This window comes from Camelina sativa, chromosome 9 (assembly GCF_030686135.1).
Source record: "Camelina sativa cultivar CO46 ecotype springtype chromosome 9, ASM3068613v1".
NCBI classification, from domain to species: Eukaryota; Viridiplantae; Streptophyta; class Magnoliopsida; order Brassicales; family Brassicaceae; genus Camelina; species Camelina sativa.
Window position 1 is genome coordinate 36,501,025 of NC_141888.1, and position 23,574 is coordinate 36,524,598.

General features: G+C 35.6%; 7 protein-coding genes and 1 long non-coding RNA gene across 9 annotated transcripts; 3 read left to right on the top strand and 5 right to left on the bottom strand.

The window, feature by feature from the left end:
• Positions 1-56: 56 nt before the first annotated feature.
• Positions 57-1,386, bottom strand: LOC104713269 (uncharacterized). The gene is made up of 2 exons (XM_010430355.3): positions 1,144-1,386; positions 57-918 (listed from the first exon to the last, which is right to left on the bottom strand). Exons 1-2 carry the CDS (start codon positions 1,250-1,252, stop codon positions 779-781), a joined length of 249 nt encoding a protein of 82 aa, XP_010428657.1. The 5' UTR covers positions 1,253-1,386; the 3' UTR covers positions 57-778.
• Positions 1,387-2,406: 1,020 nt separating this feature from the next.
• LOC104713270 (uncharacterized protein At1g76070-like) lies at positions 2,407-3,641 on the top strand. Its single transcript, XM_010430356.3, has one exon. The coding sequence runs from the start codon at positions 2,698-2,700 to the stop codon at positions 3,520-3,522; it is 825 nt and encodes a 274-aa protein (XP_010428658.1). The 5' UTR covers positions 2,407-2,697; the 3' UTR covers positions 3,523-3,641.
• A 327-nt stretch (positions 3,642-3,968) lies between these two features.
• LOC104713271 (thioredoxin-like protein CDSP32, chloroplastic) lies at positions 3,969-5,619 on the bottom strand. The gene is made up of 2 exons (XM_010430357.3): positions 4,902-5,619; positions 3,969-4,536 (listed from the first exon to the last, which is right to left on the bottom strand). Exons 1-2 carry the CDS (start codon positions 5,401-5,403, stop codon positions 4,127-4,129), a joined length of 912 nt encoding a protein of 303 aa, XP_010428659.1. The 5' UTR covers positions 5,404-5,619; the 3' UTR covers positions 3,969-4,126.
• Positions 5,620-6,504: 885 nt separating this feature from the next.
• On the bottom strand, positions 6,505-7,903 carry LOC104713272 (24-methylenesterol C-methyltransferase 3). Its single transcript, XM_010430359.3, has one exon. It carries the CDS (start codon positions 7,732-7,734, stop codon positions 6,652-6,654), a length of 1,083 nt encoding a protein of 360 aa, XP_010428661.2. The 5' UTR covers positions 7,735-7,903; the 3' UTR covers positions 6,505-6,651.
• Positions 7,904-10,452: 2,549 nt separating this feature from the next.
• Positions 10,453-12,060, top strand: LOC104713274 (uncharacterized). The gene is made up of 2 exons (XR_755599.3): positions 10,453-11,144; positions 11,429-12,060. It is a non-coding gene; the product is annotated as an uncharacterized LOC104713274 (long non-coding RNA).
• Positions 12,061-12,079: 19 nt separating this feature from the next.
• Positions 12,080-14,596, bottom strand: LOC104713273 (high mobility group B protein 9-like). The gene is made up of 6 exons (XM_010430360.3): positions 14,113-14,596; positions 13,947-14,025; positions 13,679-13,841; positions 13,208-13,315; positions 12,464-12,849; positions 12,080-12,374 (listed from the first exon to the last, which is right to left on the bottom strand). The coding sequence occupies exons 1-6, from the start codon at positions 14,292-14,294 to the stop codon at positions 12,261-12,263; spliced, it is 1,032 nt and encodes a 343-aa protein (XP_010428662.1). The 5' UTR covers positions 14,295-14,596; the 3' UTR covers positions 12,080-12,260.
• Positions 14,597-15,507: 911 nt separating this feature from the next.
• LOC104713275 (uncharacterized) lies at positions 15,508-17,665 on the bottom strand. The gene is made up of 2 exons (XM_010430361.3): positions 16,144-17,665; positions 15,508-16,052 (listed from the first exon to the last, which is right to left on the bottom strand). The coding sequence occupies exons 1-2, from the start codon at positions 17,148-17,150 to the stop codon at positions 15,716-15,718; spliced, it is 1,344 nt and encodes a 447-aa protein (XP_010428663.1). The 5' UTR covers positions 17,151-17,665; the 3' UTR covers positions 15,508-15,715.
• Positions 17,471-20,637, top strand: LOC104713276 (putative alpha-amylase 2). 2 transcript variants are annotated; one of them, XM_087466800.1, is made up of 14 exons: positions 17,471-17,702; positions 17,934-18,059; positions 18,128-18,161; positions 18,263-18,300; positions 18,434-18,560; positions 18,668-18,704; positions 18,812-18,894; positions 18,985-19,130; positions 19,214-19,326; positions 19,416-19,504; positions 19,619-19,741; positions 19,840-19,875; positions 19,957-20,055; positions 20,174-20,637. In XM_087466800.1, the coding sequence occupies exons 7-14, from the start codon at positions 18,823-18,825 to the stop codon at positions 20,363-20,365; spliced, it is 870 nt and encodes a 289-aa protein (XP_087322926.1). In that variant the 5' UTR covers positions 17,471-17,702; positions 17,934-18,059; positions 18,128-18,161; positions 18,263-18,300; positions 18,434-18,560; positions 18,668-18,704; positions 18,812-18,822; the 3' UTR covers positions 20,366-20,637. The 2 variants fall into 2 exon arrangements, with proteins under 2 accessions (XP_087322926.1, XP_010428664.1); XM_010430362.3 differs by having other exon boundaries at positions 18,668-18,894.
• Positions 20,638-23,574: the final 2,937 nt, after the last annotated feature.

A 23,574-nucleotide genomic window follows, 5' to 3' on the forward strand; every position in this document is an offset into this window, starting at 1 on the left:
CTGTCACGTGCATTCAGAAAGGATCTGAGAAGATCAAGAAGAAGCTGACATACAACTTTTAAGCTTAAATACAGTAGATGGATATATATACTTGCCAGGTCAAAATCAACATACATTGTTCTAAAGATGAAGATAGAAGCGGTTGAAAACACACAAAACGAGTAAAGAAGATTTAAAACAAAATGAACAATTATGAGAAACCAAACGGTCTCTTACTTTTCTGTTTAACTGAAGGTGATGCAATGCTATACACTCTTCAAATAAAAATTCTGATCAGCTTTGTGGTTTAAACTCTCTCTTGCGTATACTTTCCATCTCCATAGATTTGTTATTTTCAACGAGCAACATCAAATTCTCTTCCACCTGAATCTCTGTGACACTTATATCCCTATTATTTTGACGTTTTTCCCCAACGAGATCGTTTCTGTTATAGTGATGTTCCATTGCAACCCATCGAGAAAGGGTTTCAATATTGCAAGAGAAGCTTTATAGATGGGTTGCAGCAGAAGATGACTAAAACAAAAGTGGTATGTTCGAGAAAACGTCAAAAAGAATAGAGATCTTAATATATGTATTTCACAGATTAAAAGAGAATACAATGTTTGCTCGCTAAAAGTATCAATCAATAGAGATGAAGAACACTGCAAGCAAAGAGCTTAAACACAAAGATGACCAGAATTTCTACTTAAAAGAATCTAGCATTGCATCCACCTTCAATTAAAAGCAGAAAAGCTTACAAAAAGAACATATCATCTTTACATCAACCAATGCTTATTAATTAATGGCCTTGCATATCTAACATCTCGTCAAGTCCTTTAACTCTCTCTAAACCTTCACTAATCAGATACCGAATCTTCTGTTTGTCGTTGCAGTCTCTGTTCTTTTCCATCTCTTCCCTAACTGTCTGTTTCAATTCCCCTGTATGAATCCAATCACAAACACACTTATTACACGAACGTACTACCCAAGGCTTATTACTACATTCCATGAACTTTTTGTTCAAAATCTACTAAACCCCCTAAATTGCAAGATTTTGTAATCAATTAGATCTACGGTGAACACAAATTTCTTGTGTCTGAGAGTTTCAGATGTATTATATGATTCGCGAGATAGTGTTCGGGAACAAGAAATGAAAAGACGAACCTCTAACATGAACAGGAGCTCTGTGAGCTATCTTCAATGCTTGTCGGTAAAGCTTGAGAACTCGAGCCCTAAGGATAAAGCTCTGCAAATCCAAGGCTTGAACCATCATAATTTAATCCCCACCCGTTGAAACAAGAATTCACGCTTGAGAAAAGGATCTCTCGATTCAGAAAACCTGAAATCGAAATCGAAATCGAAATCGAATTTAGGGCAAGAGAAGTTCTCCTGAGTTAAAAAAAGAAAAAAAAAAAAGATGGGAGAAGAAGAAGTCACGTGTGAAGCACATGACGGTGAATTAATGAAACGGTGTGCAATACAGGTTTAAGTGTAAACCGGTAATCAGTATTAATCGTGAAATTACCGTAGCCTTGGTTTGGTACGATTACTTAATGGTTCCCAACTTTGGGAATCTCTCCGAACCATCGCAGTACTGCAAAGAGACAAATTAGGTAGCTTCAAAAGAAAAAAGAATACTAAGGTTGGATTAGCATCGTGTTTGACTAATATTGATTTTCTTAATCCTCACTAGTGGACAGTTTAGCATTATTTTCTCCATTGTTTTTGGTTTATTTCGGTTTTTGTCACATTTTTCAGCCTAATTAAATAAATCGTTTACTAGTTGTTCGTGCCTTGGTCTTGTGTGTGGACTAATAATAGTAATCTAATATTCTCCCATTTTTTAAAGTTTTTCTTTGAAGCACGAAGTAGTAAATCCAAAGATATCACTTAATTAAACAGGAAGTTCGGCGATTCAATAAAGACACAACATGTGATTTAATATAGTTCTCTTATTCAATTATTTGCAGAAGAAACAAAAACACACACATGGTAAAAATATTTAAGCCTAATGATTATTTGTTTATTGTCGTCATTACGCCATTATTCTGAATTGAAATACGCATATTACATGTTGTGTTGTAGAAAAAATGTTTACATTGGTCATTTTTAATCTTTCAAGTTTCAACAACTGGTTTATTTTACAAATTTGTGAGGCGTTTGTAATTAGTAAAAATACTAGCTCCAACTAGTTCAATGCATCGTTGATAAGTTCTAACTTCTACTTTCCAATATAGTTGAATTTTTCTTGTTTTTACATCTTGTAGGTCCAAACTATCAAACCCCTATTTCAAAAACGAATAATATACTATTTTTGATTTTTAGACTTTTAAGACCCAAACTAAAGTCAAATTAGTAATTAAACTAATCGTCATCGAACCATAAAGATTAAAATTTATCTACCTTTAAGCCTTTTAGGTAGTAGCAATGTAGTAGCTAGTAGTAACAAAAAGAGGAAACTTGCAACAATCGAACATGCCTTACGCATTTTAAAATTTTAGAAGTCGGCCGTATAAAAACACAAAGGTCTTTCTTGCTTTTTAGATCACAATTGACCAATACTCTCCTCCAATCCAGGCAACATCGTTGACCTTTTCAAACTCATTTCCTCTCTTTTTCCTTCTTCTCACATCATAATAGATCCCCAAAAGAACAAAAAATACCCACAATCCTCTGTTCTCATCTACGATTTTTTTTTTGCTTTTCTTGTAATCATCAATGGACAGTAAACACCATACTTCGACTTCAAAACCTAAGACCAAGAACAAGCTCTTGCAGATGCTTCCCAAAGCTATGTCGTTCGGACATCGAGTTCCACCGTTTAGTCCAGGAAGAGATCTCCACCACAACCATCACAGTAACACGGCGTCTAACAAAATGTTTTTCTCTGGTCCTATGGTTCCTTTGGTTCCTAACGCGGCTAGGGTTAGAAGAAACAAAAACGACGGCGTTTGGGACGAACCTACTTCACCTAAAGTCTCTTGCATCGGCCAGATCAAGCTTGGTAAGTCGTCTAATAAATGCCCAACCGGTAAAAAGAACAAAGCCACTGCTGCGTCCCTGATACCTAAAGTCTCTAAAACGTCGTCTTCCTTGACCAAAGAAGATGATAAAGGTCGTGTTTCGAAGATCAAACGTTTCTTCTCGTTCTCGTCGGCGAACACCGCATCAAGAAAATCTCATCCCACCGCCGTCTCCGCCGCGGATGAACACCCTGTCACGGTGGTTTCCACGGCGGCGGCCGTGCCTTCGTTAGGTCAGATGAAGAAATTCGCAAGCAGCCGTGAAGGTTTAGGTGGATTTGATTGGGCGGCTGAGATGAAACTTGGAGAAGAATCGCCGGCTGATCATCACCGTGGTTACTATTCCGACGACGACACGAGAGGAGGTAACTTGAGAGACGATGATGACGACGACGAAGACGACATAATAATCCCGTTCTCAGCTCCGTTAGGGTTAAACTTAAAACCAAAGAAAGAAGTTAACTTGTGGAAGAGAAGAACCATGGATCCACCTAAACCACTTCATCTTCAAACCACTTAGATTAAACTTTTCATCTCCATTTTTTTCACCTTTTTACTTTCAATATATATATTTAAATTAGTGGTATCCAAAACTGTAAACTGATCATCATACACAATAAATCTGGATTTTGCTCTTATGTGTATATGTTGAAGACTATATATTGTGTTGTTGTTGATGATGATGATCGTTCACTTCGTTTTTTTTTTTTGTGAGTATTCTAGTTCACTCCACGTCTCCACAATTAGAATTTACTGTTACATTTTGTTTTTCTTGAATGATGACATGTGTCTGACAAGAGACAACAACCAATATCTTCACACCACCAAATTGTCCCAATATTAAATGTTAATTCACAATCAACCATTTATATCACATACCAAATGAATATTAGTTGTGTAGAATGCACAGAATAAATAGTACAGTATCTTCATTGGGTAAGTGGTACAAAACTACAAATCATAATCTTTATGTAACAATTACATTTCATTCCCTTTACTGAAAATCCCAAAATATTTTTTTTTTTGTTTTGGAGTTTTTTTTCCACATTAACCGGTCTCAAATGGTACAGACAAAAACAAAAATATCAATTTATCTGTTTTAATAAATTGAGTTTTGATACAAATTAATACGTGACACGAACGCCTGAGTACCGGAGGATCTCACCGATGAGTTCTCCTTTACCTGAACCAACATAACGACCACGAATCTCGCCGTCTTTGATGAACAAGAAAGTGGGAACTTCGATAACGTCCATGTCCTTGAGAAACTCCATACAACTATCGTTCTCATCACCGTTCATTCTAGCGAACACTACTGTCTCCGCCATCGACCGGGACAGTTTCAGCACTGTCGGATACACCTTGACACAAGGACCACAGTGTTTCAGTCCAACGTCAAGCACGATCAGCTTCCCTCCCACACGATTATCTTCAATCAGCTTCTCTACGTCAGGTCGACCGTGTAGCTGAACCACCGCCGAGTGGTTATCACCATAGTATAGCACATCACCCATTAACTGGTCCGGTTCAACACCTGCCAATGGTCAAACTTTTCCATTTATTTACGCCTTTGCCACTATATTACTTTACTAATAACTAGTCTAATTATGCAAAAACACGAAATCTTGCTTATATTAATGTCTCTTTGTTTTCAATTTCGTTGTGGTTACTAGTGTTACAACATGAACTATGCATATACCCAGCATAAATAATCATCGTAAATCGTAATCAGATCATTTACAAGTGTGATACCAATCTGCTAATTAAAATCTAGATTGTGTTAAATTAAATCTCTTTTAACTTGAGAGATTTGTTCAACGAATCATGTGCAACCTCGTTTGACTAAAAAGTCTAATTTCAATTTTAAGTTTAATCAAATAAGAAAATTTGGGAAATCACCTTCTTCCTCGTGTATCTTCTCCATGCTCTTATAAAAGCTGAAGTGAGGAACTTTCTCAATCTTCTCTCTCCGACAAAGCTCTCTGGTCTTGTCAGATTCATCACCCATAACGAGCAAGAAAACGACGTCGTTACAGGTCCTGCTCAGCTCCACCATAAAGGGGTATATCTTGTTACTATGATCACTCTTACTCGTAGCGAACTCCGCAACCACAAGTTTGGTCTTCGCATTTTTCAACGCCTCGTCGAACTCCTCTCCGCTGTGAATCTTCAGCAGCTTATCGTCTTTCGCCGGCGGTGTACCAACCTTTCCCGGAGGCGCCGCTCCGGCCTTTACTTTCACGGCGGAGAATAGTTTTCTCGGGAGGGTTTGCCTGCGGAACAGAGAGTTGGTTTTATTGTGGTTGAAGAAAACGAAGGATGAGGTGGAAGCAACGGCGGAGGACGGCCGTGGGACTACGGTGGCGATTGGTTTGGCTAAGAAGTTAGCGACGGTGGCCATTGTGTAAGTTGTGTAGATTTGGTTAGAGATCAATCAGTGAATGGTCGTCTAATGTGGATAGATGTTTTAAAATGGGTCCAAGAATTTTATGTCCACTTGTTTTCAAAATTGTGTGGATTGTGTTCACTGTTGGATTAGATTTTTTTCCTGACAGTATAAAAAGAATATGTGAACTTGGTGAGAGTGCTGTTTCTAAAAGCAATTGAAGTTGGTCTTGTTGAAACTGTTGCATAAAGACAACATATTCTGGAAGATTCCATCAGCATCTAAATTGAACCAAATATTTTTATTTTACTAAGGTTCCATTGTAGCTTCGATCTGGTAAAAGGATGGAAAATGTATTTGGCAAAAAAAAACAAGAAAATTTTGCATCAGCTGTCAAAGTTTGGACATTTTCTCAGCTTCGACCCAAAGGGTTCATTGACTTAGACATGAATACGTGTAATATTGTCGATGCCACGTACGAGTACAAGTATATCCATAATCCGGTGAAGTGAGGCATATCAAATGGGTCTTTACTCTTTAGCCCATGTGTTGTTAATAGAAAGGGCACTAAAATTTTGACCCAGACACAACACCGGTTACATGAAATAAGCTGCCACAAGCTGGCAAAGTGGCAATAGTCATGCACAATCATTTCATCACTCAAAACATATTTGAAGTTAAATAACATATAGTTTTCTTAGGTAAGCCCCGAGTTCGTGCGACCACGATGCACCCACTACCGCAATGCCATAAACTATAAATATAAACATAAAGTATATAAAATAGTCCATCAGACGGTTGACAAAATAAAACCACAAATCCCACGACCACTCACTACTATCAGTATCAGACAACAATGCCACACCTAAGCACATTCTCATTTACCAAGCTACCCCTTGATCTTAAAAGTAAACACTACACGTGCTAATCCTCTGTTTAAGCCGCCGACGCTACTCTCAGCAGATCTCCACCGTTTTGGATCTTTTCAGAAGTTAAAACTAAACAGATACATTTCTCTGTACAAAGTACAAGCAATAAGGCGGATCACTTCGATATACTTCTTCTCCGGCGAATATTTTGTAAGAAGTAAAATAACAAATTTCTAGTGCTTCATCATCCATCAAACCAAATCAAATTGAAAAGAAAAAAAAAGTACACTGAACACCAAAGCATATCAATACAATGACCCCAAAAAAAAAGATTCTTAAATGGTAAAACAGGAAATTGAAAATATAACCAAGAAGAAGAATCTCTCAAACCAAATCATTCAGAAGCTTTCTCTGGTTTTCTACAGAGAATCATATGCATCGGGGAGAAGATTCCAGTCTCACCACCTCTAGTCAAGTAATCAGCAGTCTTAAACAACATATCATGAACATCAACAGTTCCTTTAGGAGCAACACCAACAGCTGAAAGAATCACAACCACAACATGGTTTCTCCAGTAGGCAAGCCTTCCCATCTTTAACCGGTTCCACCACGGTTTCGACGGTGGTTTAGCCAAATCTTTCTCCTTCACTACCTCGAACCCAACTTTTATCGCCGTCGCTGCTATATCTTTGTAGCTTCTCAGTCCAGGAAGCGCGTCTCCTCTCTCGATCCCTTGGATCACGTCCTTGTGTTCTTCGTCATCGTCTCTGTATTTCTCTGTTGTGACCCATTCGTAGGACACGAACAAAGCTCCCGGTTTCATCACTCTGAAGATCTCTGAGTAGACTTCTTCGAGTTTAGGAGCGTGACACGTGGCTTCGATCGAGTAAGCACCGTCGAACGTGTTTTCGTCGAAGGGCATCTTTAAAAAGTTACCGCAGACGACGTTGCATAGAGAGTCAAGCCCAGCTTTCTTGTTGTGTAGCTTGGCTCGTTGCACTTGGTACTCGTTGATGGTGATCCCAGTGACTTGGGCCTTTGAATGGGCCGCGATGGCTCTCATCGGCCCACCTACACCACAGCCTGCGTCGAGGATCTTTTGTCCAGGTTTCACGTTGATGAGATCGACGGCCATCTCTTCGTGGATTCTTGTGGCGTCTTTGTCAGATTTCCCTGGGATATGTGGTGAGAAGTGGAAAGATTGTCCCCATCCCCACTCGTAGATGTCTGTGACGAGGTTGTAGAATGTGTCCACGAAGTCTGGAACTTTCTCGGCGGTTTCGATCTCTTTTGGTCGCCGGAAGAATGACCAGTATTGGTCGTAGTTGTCTCTGACTTTCTCCGCGGAGATTGATCCTCCGGAGAGGTCTGATGCTCGTTTTCCCTTTCGTTCTGCTGGACCTAAGATGCAGATGAACCAGTAGAGGGCACCGGCTACGAGACCGGCGGTGCAAAAGAGTGCAACCGAGTCCACCATTTTTTTCTAGAGGAAGTTAGAGAGAAAGAAGGAAACAGAGAGAGAGAGAGAGAGAGAGAGAGGAGGCGTTAAGTTCACGACTCTTTACTTTTGTTACGGGTTAAATGGTTTTTATCTACAAAACATGTATAGTAGGAGTATCCAATTTAGAATCTTGCAATTAAATAATCCTTTTTAATTAGTATGATAACAGAAATTTATATGGTCCACATTACTTACCTCTCTATAGAAAAATATCATGGAAAAATAAAAAATAAAAAGAAATGCCATATACGTAGATAGTCATAAACAAAAATAATTGTCATATTTTGTATACTAATGTGGATTTTTGTTTAAAAATGAAGATTTTAGTTTATAAACCATTTATGTTATGATATACTGTTTCTATTTCATAATAATATAGGATGTTTAGAGAAATATTTTTGTTTCATAATATAAGATGTTTCTAATTTTCTATGTAACTTTTTGATAATATATTTTAAAATTAACCAAAGTATGAGTGAAGTTTAGGTAAAATGTGATTCTTCACATGACGTACATATTGCATATGTACTCCGATCACCATGTATTTCCGATCACCCAAATGTGATTCTTTCCTTTTCTTTCTATATTATAAAATCACTTAAAATTTAATAATTAAATCTCACCAAATCCTTAAACCCAAATCTCAAAATTCTGTTAAAATATTAAAATCTCCCAAAATTACACTCAAATCTCTAAAAATCTTGAAATATTAAAATTCCAACAAATCTCTTAAAATATCAAATTCAATACACTCCCCCTCCTTTAATAATCAAATCTCACCAAATCCCGAAACCCAAATATCAAAATTCTATCAAAATATCAAAATCTCCCAAAATTACACTCAACTCTCTCAAAATCCTGAAATATTAAAATATCAGCAAATCTTCTAAAATATCAAATTCAATATACCTCTTAATTTTATATTTTATATTATGCAGTCTTGTTTATGACTGGTTAAACCTTTTAAAAGTAATTATTTCTTAATATGCGTGTTTTAACTGAAACATCCTATATTTTGAAAAGGAGAGAACATATACTTAACTTAAGCTATGATATGACAAATACATTAATACAAATGATTATTAGATAAGTAGTATTTGGTATGCTAAATCTGATAATTTTATCTATATGATTCTCTATGTTAAGCTAAAGTTTTTTTTTCGTCTTTTTTCTCCTTTTCTCTTTTTATCATATTGTATTTCTATATTATAAAATGGACTATGAACATTCAGCCTCCGATATTGAACGTAGCCAACACAATGCTAAGAAATCACATATTAATTATGTGCTCCTTTTAGTCTATGTTCACATCTGTTATATGTGATAACAGTGCAAACTCTAGTTATCTATATAGATCCAGATCTATAGAACTACATGTGAATATTACTGTCATGAGATCATTATTTACGATCTCGAACTTGAATATCTGAGATGTATATTTCTGTGATATATAGAGATATATATATATATATATATCCTTAATAAGTTATACAAGCACTTCACTGTTTCCACGTTGTAGGGTCTCAAGGCCAGCTCCTAAATAATTTATTCTATGTGAGGTCTTGTATTTTTATTTTTTCTCTCGTTGTCCGTACAACAACTTAGGAATTGTTTTTATATGATTAACTAAGTAAGAGACAGTGTGTATCAATATAAAATGGTTTCAACTGAATTAATCAAGGGAAGAAAACGAAAAAGATACATAATGGAATAGTTGAAGGCTTTGAACATAATGATAAAAACTCCTCCGATGACAAAAAAAAGAATAAGGAACTCCATCGTTAAACCTTTGTCCCGGATCCGTGAGATCTCATCAAGTTAACAACTATTAGCTGGTCCCAATATTATTGCTTAAATTATGAATTTTTTTTGTAGATTAGTAGTATCACATGACTCATATGATCGATCGTATCACATGACGATGTGTCAACAACGAATCTTTGCTCACTCCTCATTACTTTAACATCGCTCACGTGCTGTTTTTGCGCACACGACATAATTAATGTGTTAATGAGGACAAGTTCGTTATAGATTGGTCCAATTTTATCATACTTTTATGAAACCCGATACTATTAGTTTACTCTATTCATACCAACTGTAGACCATAATGCACATACGACAATCGATGTCCAGCTATTATATTCGACCGGAAAAGTATTATTGAAGCTCGTCGAAATCATGATCTATAAAAATTGTTAATCTATATAAATTAAGTAGTAGACAGATATGGACAATGATACCTTCAAATATGTGTTTTTCTCCTACTCTGTGAACACAAAATTCGACAACTGTCGAGAGCTTTTCTTCGCATTACTGATGTAAAAATTCATCTTTAGATTCCAAATGGGAAAAATGCCACTAGCCAGAATTGTTCAATATATTGGAACTGTGTTCGACGTGTAACCCTCCATTCGATAAAGAGAGTCATAGTTTCTTGGCTTCACGATTTGATCAAACCAGGCGACCAATAATGATTACATCTCGTGATATTCTCTCCTGCCTCACTCTTGGATCCATGAACTGTCTTGACTCTTTGTTACTTATTTAAACCAATAATGATTTCATCTCGTGATATTCTCTATTATTGATTTCGATTACTTAGCGGATTAATAGGCCCAGATCGGCATGTATCTGTTATCGGGCCTAAGGAATCATGTCTTATCTATAAAATTTAGGGAAGAAGTTTGGTTAGATGCTGCAATAAGAATTGGTTTGTTTAACAAATCACGCACGTTAGTAACTAGTAAGAGAGTTTTACTGATCAGTTAGCACCAAGAGTTATCTTATCTTCATGGAATTGCTGTGTGATTGGTTGTTTTAGATGTTTGTTAGGTTACGTGTCATTAAATGATAGTTTTGTCTAATTTTGCGTTTGTAGATAAGCTTACTTTGAAAAGTTCCAAACTTTTATTAGCATTAAACGAATCGAATTAGAAAAAACAACCAATTCTATGATCGTTAAAAAAATTTCAGAAATATCAAAAGACTTCTCAAGGAACTGTCCAATAAAATAAATCCAAACGCATATTTTTTTCTCTCTCGACTAAAACCTAAAACTAGCCGCCGTCCATCCAGATCTGTTTTCCGCTTGCCCTCTCCGGTGATCGGCGCTCCTCGTCGCAGCCGTGAGAGGGTACCCAGTAGTTCCCTTTTCGTTTAGTTGTTGTTTCTTTTGATTCGTCTTACCTCTGGTGGTTAAGTAGAGAGGAGTTGTCAGGTTGACGGTGGTTCATCTCGGCGAGCTTTAGAGGCATGGCAGGTGGTCAGCTTCTCCAGAGAGAGTTGTCGTTCTGGGCTTCCGAGATCTGTAGATCTAATGGTTGCTCTGTCTTAGAAAAGGATTTGCGAATCGGTGACCTTTTGTCTCGCTCCAGCTCCTTGGTCCGGTAAACCAACTATCCAACCCTTCCTCTTTGCTGTTTTGCTAGGGTTAGATGGAATCGCTTTAGTTGTTTCATTTAGTAGGCTGGTTCAGGCTGTTTTCAGTTTTAGAGATGGTGTCGTTTACCTCTTCTTCTTCTCCCACGGTATGGGATGGGGATAAGGCAATATCTTCCCGGAATTAGTTGATTAGGTTTCGTTTTGTCTCTGACTGTTTTGGATAGAAGTTGAGGCTCCCAGTTTATGCTTGTTTGTTGAACAAACGATTCCTCGTCGTGGTGTTTGTCAGGCCTACAAGTTCTTATGTGTCCTTTAGAGTTCTCTTTGGGTTCACTCTGGTTCGATCTTCCGCTGTCCTTGTTTGTGATTGGTGGTGTCCAGTTTGGATTGTTCGCTCCTAGTCTCTGCTTTTCAGATCTGTTCGAGGTCTGGTCCTATGGGTTTTGCTTCTACCTAGGTGCAAAAAAGTCGCCTTGTATACGACATCGCCGTATCCGGAAGAAGTGTGAAGAACTAAGTGGTTCTGTCTTTGCGGATTATGAAGATTACCATAGGAGTTCTGTTACTTTTAGGCAGTTTCTTAGAGGAGGAATGGATTTTCGAAGGTTGGCCGAGGGCATCTTCGTTTTGTACAAGCAAAGGATCTCTTGAAGTTAGCATTCCTTGTGGGTTTTGGTATAATCCTTCTTTGTGAGGTTTTTGTTTTGGTATGTTTTTGTTATGGGTGTTTCCTTCAATCTTTGTAATAGCCTTGTTTTTCAGTTCTTAGTTTCCCTTGCATAGGGCTTTAGATTCCGGGGATATCTTGTTCTTCCGCCGGCTTTAGACCTGGAGATATCATGTTTTTCCGCCGGCTTTGCTTGTAATCCTAAGTTGTAATGGTTTGAATAATAAAATTCTAGATGACCAAAAAAAAATAAATCCAAACGCACGGCTAATCTTGTCAAGTCAAGTCAAGCCTTACTTACTGGGCCTAAGTTTAGCAATGGACAATTAGGAGGACAATTACGATAAACGATAACGACAAGTTAGAAATAAAAAAAAACAGAGAGGCGTCCGATCTTAGAAGAGAGAAACGGCGCACAACAAATTAAACTTCGCTGTTTTTAAAGTAAAACCACCTAGCAAACCTTGCCGTTTGTCTTGTCACCATCCCTGAGTCTCAACATCTCTCTGTACTCATTCAGCTCCCTTTGGTACCTCTCCTTATCCTTTAACCCAATGTTCTGATAAACCTACAATCAAAATAACCAAAAAACTCGGTTAACAACAAATCTAATTTCAACCCTAAACCGGTCACGGTTATTAAGATATAATTTGTTACCGTTCGTTCCTCGGTAGAGAGATTGCTCCACGATTCGCCAATAATCTTCGTGAACTCTCTCTCCTTGTTTGGATAAAGAGACTTGAGCTTGCAATGTTTCTCAGCAAAGAAGAAATTGTAACCGCTCCGGTTTGGTTTTGGGTAATTCGGGTCTTCTCTGCGTCTGCTTCTTCGTCTTTTACCTGAACGACGCCGTCTACTCCCGGTATCAGCATAAGGCGCAACGGCACCGTTTAATTCAGCGGTTGGTGGTGATGATGATGGGCCAGGCTGGGCCGGATGGTAAAGCACGCCGTTAAGAATCTCTGAGCCCAACTTTACTTTGACAAGATAACCACAGTCGAATTTGCCTTCAATCGTACCAATAGCTGTGAAACTCGATGAACCTGTGGCCATGTATTAAAAAAAAATATCACATGTATATGATAAGCAAACTTGAAAATATACATAACATTATCTTACGTGAACAAAAAATCATATAGCTTCGGTTTTATTATCCAACAAAATCCAAATGAATATGCATCAACCATAATGACAGTGGGACCATTACGATTTCTAGACTATATTTTGAAAAGTATATTTGAGATAAACATAAAAGATTTTACGATAAGTACATAGCTGGACAATCATCATGCGATATTAAAATGTGCCCCTAAATATAAGTTACACACATATCTAATCATTATTTAATATCCTTAAATCATTCTAGTCCTTATATTAAAAACGTAGATAATACGTACATACCTTGAGAAGGAGGAGGAAGAGAATTATGATATCTTATACTCGTCGGAGGAGTATACTCGACTAGAGCCAGTTCTTTGTTCGTTGAAGGATCCTTGGCATGAAATGTAGCTGCAAAATTTGATATTCATTTTATGTGTGTTAGCATAAATAAATAACGTCTAGTTCCAAGATAATTACAATAACCATATAGACAAAAACTGATGAGTAAAATTCGGGTAAAAAACAATCGTGGATTACCAAGTTTGTAACTAATAGTAGTACTCATAAGAATGTGTCCCACGATCGAACCCATAAACTTCACATTTTGGAAACTAACTTATATGAATTTCAAGTTAAAATGGTAAACAATTGAATTTTCTAGTCTTCAGGGCATTAAAGATGATAAGAGCAAGTATTTGATGTTTCATTGATTAGCATTAAACAAAAGGGTTGAATTAAAAGAAGTCTCAAGTAGTAAGAAATAAACAAAACCTGTGGGATGAAGAAGAGGACCACGAGCATTGAAGAGATGAACTTGTTCGTAATGGAAGAGAAGATTAAGGTAATGTTTCCTTAAGACAAACGAAGCACTTGTTGTGGTCGCAGAGAATCTAAACACTCCTCCAACTTCCCTCCATTTTTTCTCTGCTACTACCTTTACAATTTACATGCATTTTTCAGAAAACAAATCAAACATATAAAGTGAAATTTTCTGTATTTTTTTTTTGTTGGTAAAGAAAACAAATAAAAAGGTGTTGACCTTTTCGTAACCTCCCCTCCTCGTGACTTCCACATACAAAACATGCAAATCCAGTTCTTTTCCACCAATCACAGGAATCCTTTGTAATATATATTCAATAAATAAAGAGAAATTAAATGGCGAAATATGTATGAGAAGAATAAAGTAAGAAGAATAATATAGTTACATGAATTTAGTGGACATGATGGAGTGAAACCGTCTGAGAGTATCCCAGAAGCGAGAAGAATCTTTAACAACGACTTCATGTGAATCCAATGGTTCTGGATACTCTTTTATCTTCGTCGGTGAAGTCGCCGTCGTTTCTACCGTCGCCTGAGACGGTGTTGATTCGTTCTCTTCCGATGACATCGCTTAAGAGAGGGTGCGTGAGACTATTCTTACTTCTCTTTCGTTTCTTTTTATTTTTAATGGTGGAGGAAGAGTGGTTTGTGTTTTTGTTTTTGTTTATGTTTTTGTCTGGTCTCTCTTTTTTGGGTTTTGGTTTAAGGAAAGAAGAGAAAAGATAACGATTCAAGATAAGATTTGTGATTTTAATCAGAGAAAGAAATAGGGAAATATAAATTTTTATTTTGCTAAGGATTTAAAAGTAACGGACGTGAGTGAGGATTTGTCATTTTCTTTCTTTTTTGTGTGTTTTTGATATATACCACAAGGAGAATTAAACATTTGTATACTTTTGTAGTTGTGTGTATATATTTTTGCTTTCAGAAAATTTTTTTTTTTATTTTCGAGGCGTTTTTGAATGATGTTTGCTAAGTAATTTGTCTGATGCTACTAATTACTTTTTTGACAGGTTATTAATACTGATATTATTGCACCCCCAACTACTTTATAGATTTTTTTGAATTAAGCTTACGAGCAGTCGAAATTTAGTCACATCTGTTTCTTTCCAACGTTATCAATGATACAGTTCAAAAATTTTGAAATTTCTTTAGTCGATTTTTATATGAAAACATCGATTATATCTAAAGAAGAAGACTCTCTTGCTTCTTCACCCTAAAAATATATAGAAAAAAATCAAGAATGTGAGTAAAAAGTTAATGATACTTGAAAACAAAAGCAGCGTTTTAGGTGAGGAATTTAAAAGAGACTCAGAGTACGATCTTGAATATCAAATGTTTTGGCATTTAAAAACCTTTGAAAAAATGTGTCACTGTTGAGTATTTGACATGCATTGGTAAGTGAAAGTTAAAGTAGTACTTATTATTAGTGCAGACGAAGATAGGAGTCACACCCTAAAACTCATCGGGTCAATCGATGGTCTGACATTTTATTTACCCTAAATAACAATTAAAAAAAAAAAACATTTTAAAGATTACAAAAAATAAAATAAAAAAAGTAAAAGTAATGGGTCTTATGCTTCGGAGAGGTTGACGTGGGATTAGGGGATTTTATGGTTCTGCTCATATGTAATGTCACGTCTCTCTGCCTGTAGATTCGGTTCCACGTTTCTTCCTTATAATCATTTTTACTTCATTATTATTATTCGATTAACATTGTTCTAATTAGATTCTTCCATAAAGTAAAATCCTTTTAGATGACGACGACATTGGAGAGTGACTTTTTAAACTCTTTGGTGTTAAAAACAGAAGAACAAGGTTTTTTTACAAATCAATTCTTTGGTTACACCATGACCATATAACACACACAAAAAAATCATTGATTAAAAAAGTTACAAGAATAGTTTATGAACATTGTTGAATAATAAGAGCACAAACAAACGATGTCAAAATCTTCAAACTAAGCTTTCATCATTTTGGCTTAGAGACTCATAATGAGACTTGATCTTCCTCGTGGTGGGTTTCATCAACTTTCTTATCCACAAGAACTTGGTCCGCGTTATGTCCATGGCTGCCAAAATTCAGGTCAGGATAGTTTCTATGGTTCAAAGAATGCAACCAAAGAGCCATATTTCCATATCTTCGCTCTGTAGCGCCGATATGAGAATATATATGCTTCAATTTGAATGCTTCAGCTTCTTCTTTGTATGCTTCCATTGACACTTTCTCATGGCTGTCTTCAAAGTTTTTGTTATAAGACGTGAAGAAGCATTCCTCGAGATAGAGTCCAACTTCTGGGGCCATTGGTACAGTTATATCCACATCCCTGGTTACATAATTTTCCAAATTAAGCATCAAAACAACCATATCTATAGACATAGACAAAGCTTTAAACTGAGAAGAAAAAGGAAGCTTACTTGCTGAAAGCAGTCTGGATAAGTGATTCAGAAGCACAATTCCTCATGATTGCAACAGCAAGACCCATCATCTTACGAATCTGATGTAGCATGAAGCTCTTGCCCAAGACTTCACACTTGATAAAGTCAATACCATCAAGATTAATGACAGTATCAGCGGTGAAGGAGATGATCTGACGATGCGCAGCCGGATCATCTGCTTTCATTCTTGTAGTAAAGTTATGAAAATTATATGATCCAACATAACAACACAGTATTCTACTGAACCTTTCCTTCTCCTTTTCACCGTAACAAAACTTGCTCTTTGCCTCGGCCATTTTGACTTTCTCTGATGAACTTGTATTCAATTTACGACTATCTTCTTGTATCCTAGCTACTCCAACATCTACTGAGCTTAAGCTAGCTAAATCAGAACTCAAAGCTTCAATCTTAAGGGCAGCTCTTAATGCACTAGACTTGTTCGACAAAATGACAGACTCTGGAATCTTACGACCTCTCTCTGAGCAAGCAATACACTTAACATAAACCTCTCCTGAACCTAAACTAGCCATTACCGCTTCTCTATCACGATGCGAGATTGGATCAAGAGCAAACACAGGGAGCAGATACACATACCTTCTTCGATCACAGAACTTCTTAGAGCTAAACGACGGCGTAACATGCTTATAACCAAAGATCCTAATCTGATTAGGGAGATTCGAATTGAGACGATCCACGAATCCAGGAGGATCAACGTTGAATCGACCTGAAACTACTTGACCCACAGCACTCACTCCTTTATCGGTTCGTGCAGATCGTGCGAAATCATATAGTTTAGGCTTGCCTCTAATGGACTCAGGTACAGCTCCGGCGTGGAACAGAGCTTCTTCGAGCTCGCCTTCAATGGTTTTCGCGCCTGGATTCTTTTGCATCCCTTGGTACCCAACACCGCAAAACGCGAATATTATAGCAACTTTTTGAGGCTCCTCGCCGCCGCGGTACAAGTCTGTTTCGTCTTCGGTCAACATTTTTGAGCTTCTTCTGATCTAAATCTCGATCAGGAAACTTGCACCGGGGAAAATTTCTAGCTTCTCTGGCTCCCGAGTGTCCATTATTATTGATAAGAGTTCATCGAACTCTACTTGTCAAGCCTTCCCCTCTGCAACGACTACGTGAATGGCTACCACCGGACAAAGGTCAAAACCCTAGAAGACGACTGAGGATAAAACTACGCCGTTTTTGGATATCAAATTGCTATTTTAACTGGGCCTTTAGTTATTTTTCATATATGGGCTTTATCTTAAGCCCAAATACTTTATTTGAAAACGTCAAGTGATTTCTTTAATCTAACAGTCAACGCGTCTAGAATATTATTTTTTTCTTCACCAGAGGACGACGACGAGTGAGAAGAAAAAAAAAAAGCAAACTTTGGCCTATGATGAAGCTTCTTCGTTTATCGACTGAGAGTCCAGATTCAAAGAAAGGAAAAAAAAAAGAAAAAAAAAAAGAAGAAGCTTTCTTTCTCTGTTGTGAATTGAGATTCTCGGCTCAAGTTGTTTACAGCTTAGTACTTGAAGAAGGTATTGTATTCTATAATTGGCTCATCTATGAAACCGTAGAATCGAATCGTCACTTTTGGTTTTGGGGCCATACTCCAATTAGCTCTGTGTTTTGTTTTTATACCTCTGACACCTTTTTAATAAAGTTGACTGTGTGCGGCCGAAATTTGTTTTGAAATTTTTTGATTCTGATTCGTTTTTGGGACTGAAGTCAATCAGTTCACGTTCCCTATTTCGGCTCTATATATACAGGTTTGTTTTGCAAAGGGAACTTCACAGAACATCACACTAAGAAGCAACAGTAGCTTCGTTTCTTCCTTGGTTTTTCGTTGATCGGGTTTTACTGAACCTTATCTCGACATGGGTTACTATAACAATGTAAGTGTCTTTTGTTTTCTTTTTCTTGTTTTTGCTCTACCAGTTTTTAAAGGATGATACTTTTGCAGGTCTTTGATGAATGCAACGATCAAACTGATATTGGTAAGTTACAAATCAGCCTTATATGCTCATGAGTTTTCAGGTTATTAGTTTTAAATCTGCAGTTAGTTATTAAAGTCTATTGCCTTTTTTCTCTATATAAGGTCGAGTTCTACGCGATGGAAGGGAAGTCATTCTCCAGGTTAGCTCATCTTTATATTATAGTTTAACACTTATATAATCTTGGTTAACTCGTTTAACACTTATAACTGTATAATCTTGGTTTGACCTTAGCCTTATAGACCCTAAGAGAAATTTTGAATTCTATATCTCAGGCTTATAATTGGGAATCTCACAAACATGATTGGTGGAGAAACTTGGACGGGAAAGTTCCTGACATCGCAAAATCTGGCTTTACTTCTGCATGGTTGCCACCACCATCTCAGTCTCTTGCACCAGAAGGTTAGACTCAGTTGATTTCCAAGAGCTTTTGAATATTTGAAATGAAATCAAATAACTATTACTAACTGCAGAAATGGTTACTGTTGTTTCTGTTATTGTAAGTCCAGGTTATCTTCCACAGGACCTTTATTCACTAAACTCAGCGTATGGCTCTGAGCATCTATTGAAATCTTTACTTCGTAAGATGAAACAGTACAAAGTTAGAGCTATGGCTGATATAGTTATCAATCATCGTATTGGGACAACGATAGGACATGGTGGAATGTATAACCGTTATGATGGATCTTCATTACCGTGGGATGAACATGCTGTGACTTCTTGTACCGGAGGACTGGTGAGTGATGATTATATTACATGTTTCATGTTTGATAGATAGATATCATTATGTTCTGAAAGCTAAAGAAAAAGTTTTCCACTAAAACAGGGTAACCGAAGCACCGGGGCAAATTTCAATGGTGTTCCAAATGTTGATCACACTCAGCATTTTGTTAGGAAAGATATCATCGGGTGGCTTCGTTGGCTGCGCAACACTGTCGGGTTTCAAGATTTCCGTTTTGACTTTGCTAGGGGGTAAGTTTTCTCTTTTCTTAACTCATTTGTTTGTTTGTTTGTGGAGTCCTTAATCTGTGAAATTTTGAATGTAATTGATGCAGTTACTCAGCAAACTATGTGAAGGAATACATTGGAGCAGCGAAGCCGTTATTCTCGGTTGGAGAATGTTGGGATTCTTGCAAATACAATGGCCATGGTCTAGACTATAATCAAGGTTTCACAATGTCTCTTTATTTTATACCCTGTGAATTGTTTTGACAGGTGACTCTAGTGTTATGAAATTGTAACACTTGTTTTTCACAGATAGCCATAGACAGCGCATAATCAATTGGATCGATTCCACAGGACAGATTTCTGCTGCATTTGACTTCACAACTAAAGGAATTCTTCAGGTACGTATATTCTTCAAGACCAATATATGTCACCTTCTTTGTAATTCATAGATATTTTTGGCTTACATAATGTCGCCATTGTACTGAAACTCAAATCATTATATGTTACTATAGGAAGCCGTAAAGGGTCAGTATTGGCGTTTATGTGATGCTCAAGGGAAGCCACCGGGTGTAGTGGGATGGTGGCCTTCAAGAGCTGTTACATTCCTTGATAACCATGACACTGGCTCTTCTCAGGTTACCTTAACTATTTCTTCTGTTGTTCATTTGCTTTTTTAGCCTTCACATGTTTCCTTACCTTTTTTTGTGGCTGCACACTTTTGTTGGTTTCATAGGCTCATTGGCCGTTCCCTTCACACCACATTATGGAGGTAAAGAAGCTCTTAAAACAAAACTTATATCCATTTCCTTACATTTTAAGTCTCTCCCTAATCGGTTTTGTGTTTTTTCAGGGCTATGCATATATACTTACTCATCCCGGCATCCCCTCTGTATTCTACGATCACTTTTACAATTGGGGAAGCTCAATCCATGATCAGATTGTCAAACTGGTAATATTTTTTTTTCATTTCTATATATGAAGCTATCATTGGATCCATGGTCCTACGTTTTCCATCTTTTCTAAAACTGGTCCTCTGTTTTTCTTTTCTCCTTTTTATTCATTGACAGATTGACATTAGGAGGCGACATGATATCCACAGTAGGTCAACGGTCCGCATTTTAAAAGCTGAATCTAACTTATACGCTGCCATTGCTGGTGAGAAACTGTGTATGAAGCTCGGAGATGGCTCTTGGTGCCCTTCTGGTAGAGACTGGACTCTAGCAACAAGTGGCCATCGCTATGCCGTCTGGATCAAGTAATCTTGCTGTATCTATCTAGACCAAACCTTCGTATCGGTGTCAAAGGTTCTGGTCTTCAGAGTTCCAGTAATATATGTAATTCATTTTCTGTACGGGGTTTACAATAATGTCAAGCACTTACGTCTTCATGACGTAAGATTTTCTAAGCTGTATTCCTATGCAAGTGTTAAATTTGCATTTTGTGTGAATTTTTTAGTTAACGTTTTATATACAAAACTGTATTGCGTGGTGAGAAAGAGTAATGGAGACTATAGTAGAAAGGGTTTTACACTTTTCTATGAGAAGTAAGTTGACTTGTGCTCTGTTTCAAAAAGTTAATGTATTCAGATTGCAAGATAAAACCATATAGATTTTTTTTAAATAACTTGTAGGGTACAAAGCAGATGATAATGGACATTAGCTAGGGTTTGTTGATAAGATAAATTGATACTTGCCATTAAAAAAAAAAACTCATTTATTTTAAGCATGGTCTAGAAAACTCAAGTTTAGCTATTCCTTGGTCAAAAAGACTCAAAAACATGGGTGTGTAATTGTGTATATTACATTACTATATTGGTGGCCACTAGACTAGGACTTGACGAGCAGAGAGATCTTATAAAGTAGATGATGTGTGTTTGTGTATATTATATGGTCATAAGACTTCATCATTTTTGTTTTGAATTTTTAACAACAAAACCCCAATACCTTTTTTTTTACTAACACTGTCTTTTCCATCTAAGTTTCTTATATATTTGACTAAGGGCTTTGTATGGTGTTTTAATCCAAGTAGTAGTATATAATTTTTTTGGGAACTGCATAAAAAGAACAAAATCGAATCAATCATGAACACCTTCTGGCTTCACGTGAACATGCTGTGCTAAAAAGATCTTTCTGTTCATAGAAGGTCTCCTAGATCTTTCAAGTTATTAAATTGTTTTCTTCTGAATTCTTTAATGGTCATGGATTTATAAAGCTACTAGATGCGTTGCTACTGGTACATATCATGCTCAATGGTTGTGCTTTCAAGTTTCAAAACAAGCCCACGGAGAATATAAGTACAGAACTACAGACCGTAATAGACTATAACATAATTGTCCAAGTATAAAGAAAACTATGACAGTATATCAAATCTATTAAACGGAAGTTAGAGAAAATTAATAATTATTTGATAAGCAATTATACAAGTTAATCCGGAGGAAATTATGGTGGTGATGAGCATGAGAGATAGAAATGTCCCGCATGCATACTGCATAAGAAAAAAGTGAAAAAGGGGATTAAAAAAAAAAAAAAAAATTGGCTAAACCGTCAGTAAATTCCTGTCTCCTTTAAACCTTTTATTACAATTTACCAGTGTTAAAGTGTGATTTAGCTACTATTTAGTATTTACACATTTTTCCAATTTCATGTCTCAATCTTGTTTAAAAAGTTATCCAAATCAAAAAAATAAAAGCGTATAATTCTACTAACTTTTTGTTATGTTCTTGACCAAAAAAAGAAAAACAGGTTGAATATATCACATTGCTTTTTTTTTTTGTCAACAGTAGTACATAATGTACTGTACATTGCATTTTCTGGTCTTATCATATATTCCAAAAATCAAATCTTGCAAAAATTTCTACAGTTATAGTCAAAAGAAATTTGTCTTCTAACAGTTTTCTAAAAATATATATCACATTTTCTTTTCTTTTTGTATCTCAAAATATTACAAGTTAAAAAAAACATGAATATAATACTTTCGAATAGGTCACAAATAAGTTGTAAATAATGGGGTTTTAAATGTACCCAACCCAACCCATTTTCTAAATGATAGTTTGAAAAAAAAACAAATAATGGTATTAAAAAATTATCTACAAAATAAAAATCTCCTATATAATAAAACGGAAATACACAACATTTTTTGTAGACTATATAATTTTTATAAGTTGGTTACAAAATATGTTATATATTACATATAGGTTGGTTACAAATAAAGGTGATAGATTAACTGGTTAATATGTGAGATATATGAATACACTTATAACTAGGTAACAACCCGCACATAGTGCGGTATAAAATAATTATTTAATGTTTTTACTGTAAATTTTATTTACAAAATCTGTTATATTTATGGATAATTGAAATATTTAAAATTCGATTGTGTAATATATCTCTAAAATAAATTTGTATAATAATTAAAATTTAATCCGTGAGAGTTATTTTAATATCAATCTTATATTACTATATCATATGAACAAAGGGTTCTCAAAATTCATTTTAAAGATTTTATGAAAATATATTTAAAGGATATAATTAAGTTAGAAAGATAATATAAAAATTTAATTTTGAGTGTTAATTGTATTTTTGGAAAAATACAATGATAAATAAATGTAAATATTTTTAAAAGCTGATGACAAATAAAGGAAAAAATGTCATGAGCTCTGTAATGCTGACACCTAAGCTTTTTTGCCAAAATGTTACTCTATTAATATATAGGGGATTTAATGTTTTTAATGTAATTTTTATTTACAAAATCTATTATATTTATGGATAATTGAAATATTTAAAATTTGATTGTGTAGTATATATCTATAAAAGAAATTTGTATAATAATTAAAATTTAACCTGTGAGAGTTATTATAATATCAATCTTATATTATTATATCATATGAACAAAGGATTCTCAAAATTCATTTTAAAGATTTTATGAAAATATAATTAAAGGATATAATTAAGTTAGAAAGATAATATAAAATTTTCATTTTGAGTGTTAATTGTGTTTTTGGAAAAATACAATGATAAATAAATGTAAATATTTTTAAAAGCTGATGACAAATAAAGGAAAGAATGTTCTGAGCTCTGTAATGCTGACACCTCAGCTTTTTTGCCAAAATGTTCCTCTATTAATATATAGGGGATTTTTATTACAAAATCTGTTATATTTATGGATAATTGAAATATTTAAAATTCGATTGTGTAGTATATATCTATAAAAGAAATTTGTATAATAATTAAAATTTAACCCATGAGAGTTATTATAATATCAATCTTATATTATTATATCATATGAACAAAGGGTTCTTAAAATTCATTTTAAAGATTTTATGAAAATATAATTAAAAGATATAGTTAAGTTAGAAAGATAATATAAACTTTTACTTTTGAGTGTTAATTGTATTTTTGGAAAAATACAATGATAAATAAATGTAAATATTTTTAAAAGCTGATGACAAATAAAGGAAAGAATGTCTTGA

What these genes read in the sequence shown, in the direction of transcription:
- LOC104713269 (XM_010430355.3), bottom strand. Translation starts at nt 1,252, where the DNA reads ATGATGGTTCAAGCCTTGGATTTGCAGAGCTTTATCCTTAGGGCTCGA. An exon ending in AGCTCCTGTTCATGTTAGAG is followed by an intron (nt 919 to 1,143) that starts GTTCGTCTTTTC and finishes GGATTCATACAG; the next exon opens with GGGAATTGAAACAGACAGTT.
- LOC104713270 (XM_010430356.3), top strand. Translation starts at nt 2,698, where the DNA reads ATGGACAGTAAACACCATACTTCGACTTCAAAACCTAAGACCAAGAAC.
- LOC104713271 (XM_010430357.3), bottom strand. Translation starts at nt 5,403, where the DNA reads ATGGCCACCGTCGCTAACTTCTTAGCCAAACCAATCGCCACCGTAGTC. An exon ending in GAAGATACACGAGGAAGAAG is followed by an intron (nt 4,537 to 4,901) that starts GTGATTTCCCAA and finishes GACCATTGGCAG; the next exon opens with GTGTTGAACCGGACCAGTTA.
- LOC104713272 (XM_010430359.3), bottom strand. Translation starts at nt 7,734, where the DNA reads ATGGTGGACTCGGTTGCACTCTTTTGCACCGCCGGTCTCGTAGCCGGT.
- LOC104713273 (XM_010430360.3), bottom strand. Translation starts at nt 14,294, where the DNA reads ATGTCATCGGAAGAGAACGAATCAACACCGTCTCAGGCGACGGTAGAA. An exon ending in GGAGGGGAGGTTACGAAAAG is followed by an intron (nt 13,842 to 13,946) that starts GTCAACACCTTT and finishes TAAATTGTAAAG; the next exon opens with GTAGTAGCAGAGAAAAAATG. An exon ending in TCTCTACCGAGGAACGAACG is followed by an intron (nt 12,375 to 12,463) that starts GTAACAAATTAT and finishes TTTTGATTGTAG; the next exon opens with GTTTATCAGAACATTGGGTT.
- LOC104713275 (XM_010430361.3), bottom strand. Translation starts at nt 17,150, where the DNA reads ATGTTGACCGAAGACGAAACAGACTTGTACCGCGGCGGCGAGGAGCCT. An exon ending in ATCCAGACTGCTTTCAGCAA is followed by an intron (nt 16,053 to 16,143) that starts GTAAGCTTCCTT and finishes TTATGTAACCAG; the next exon opens with GGATGTGGATATAACTGTAC.
- LOC104713276 (XM_010430362.3), top strand. An exon ending in GAAGGGAAGTCATTCTCCAG is followed by an intron (nt 18,301 to 18,433) that starts GTTAGCTCATCT and finishes TCTATATCTCAG; the next exon opens with GCTTATAATTGGGAATCTCA. An exon ending in TCAGTCTCTTGCACCAGAAG is followed by an intron (nt 18,561 to 18,667) that starts GTTAGACTCAGT and finishes TTGTAAGTCCAG; the next exon opens with GTTATCTTCCACAGGACCTT.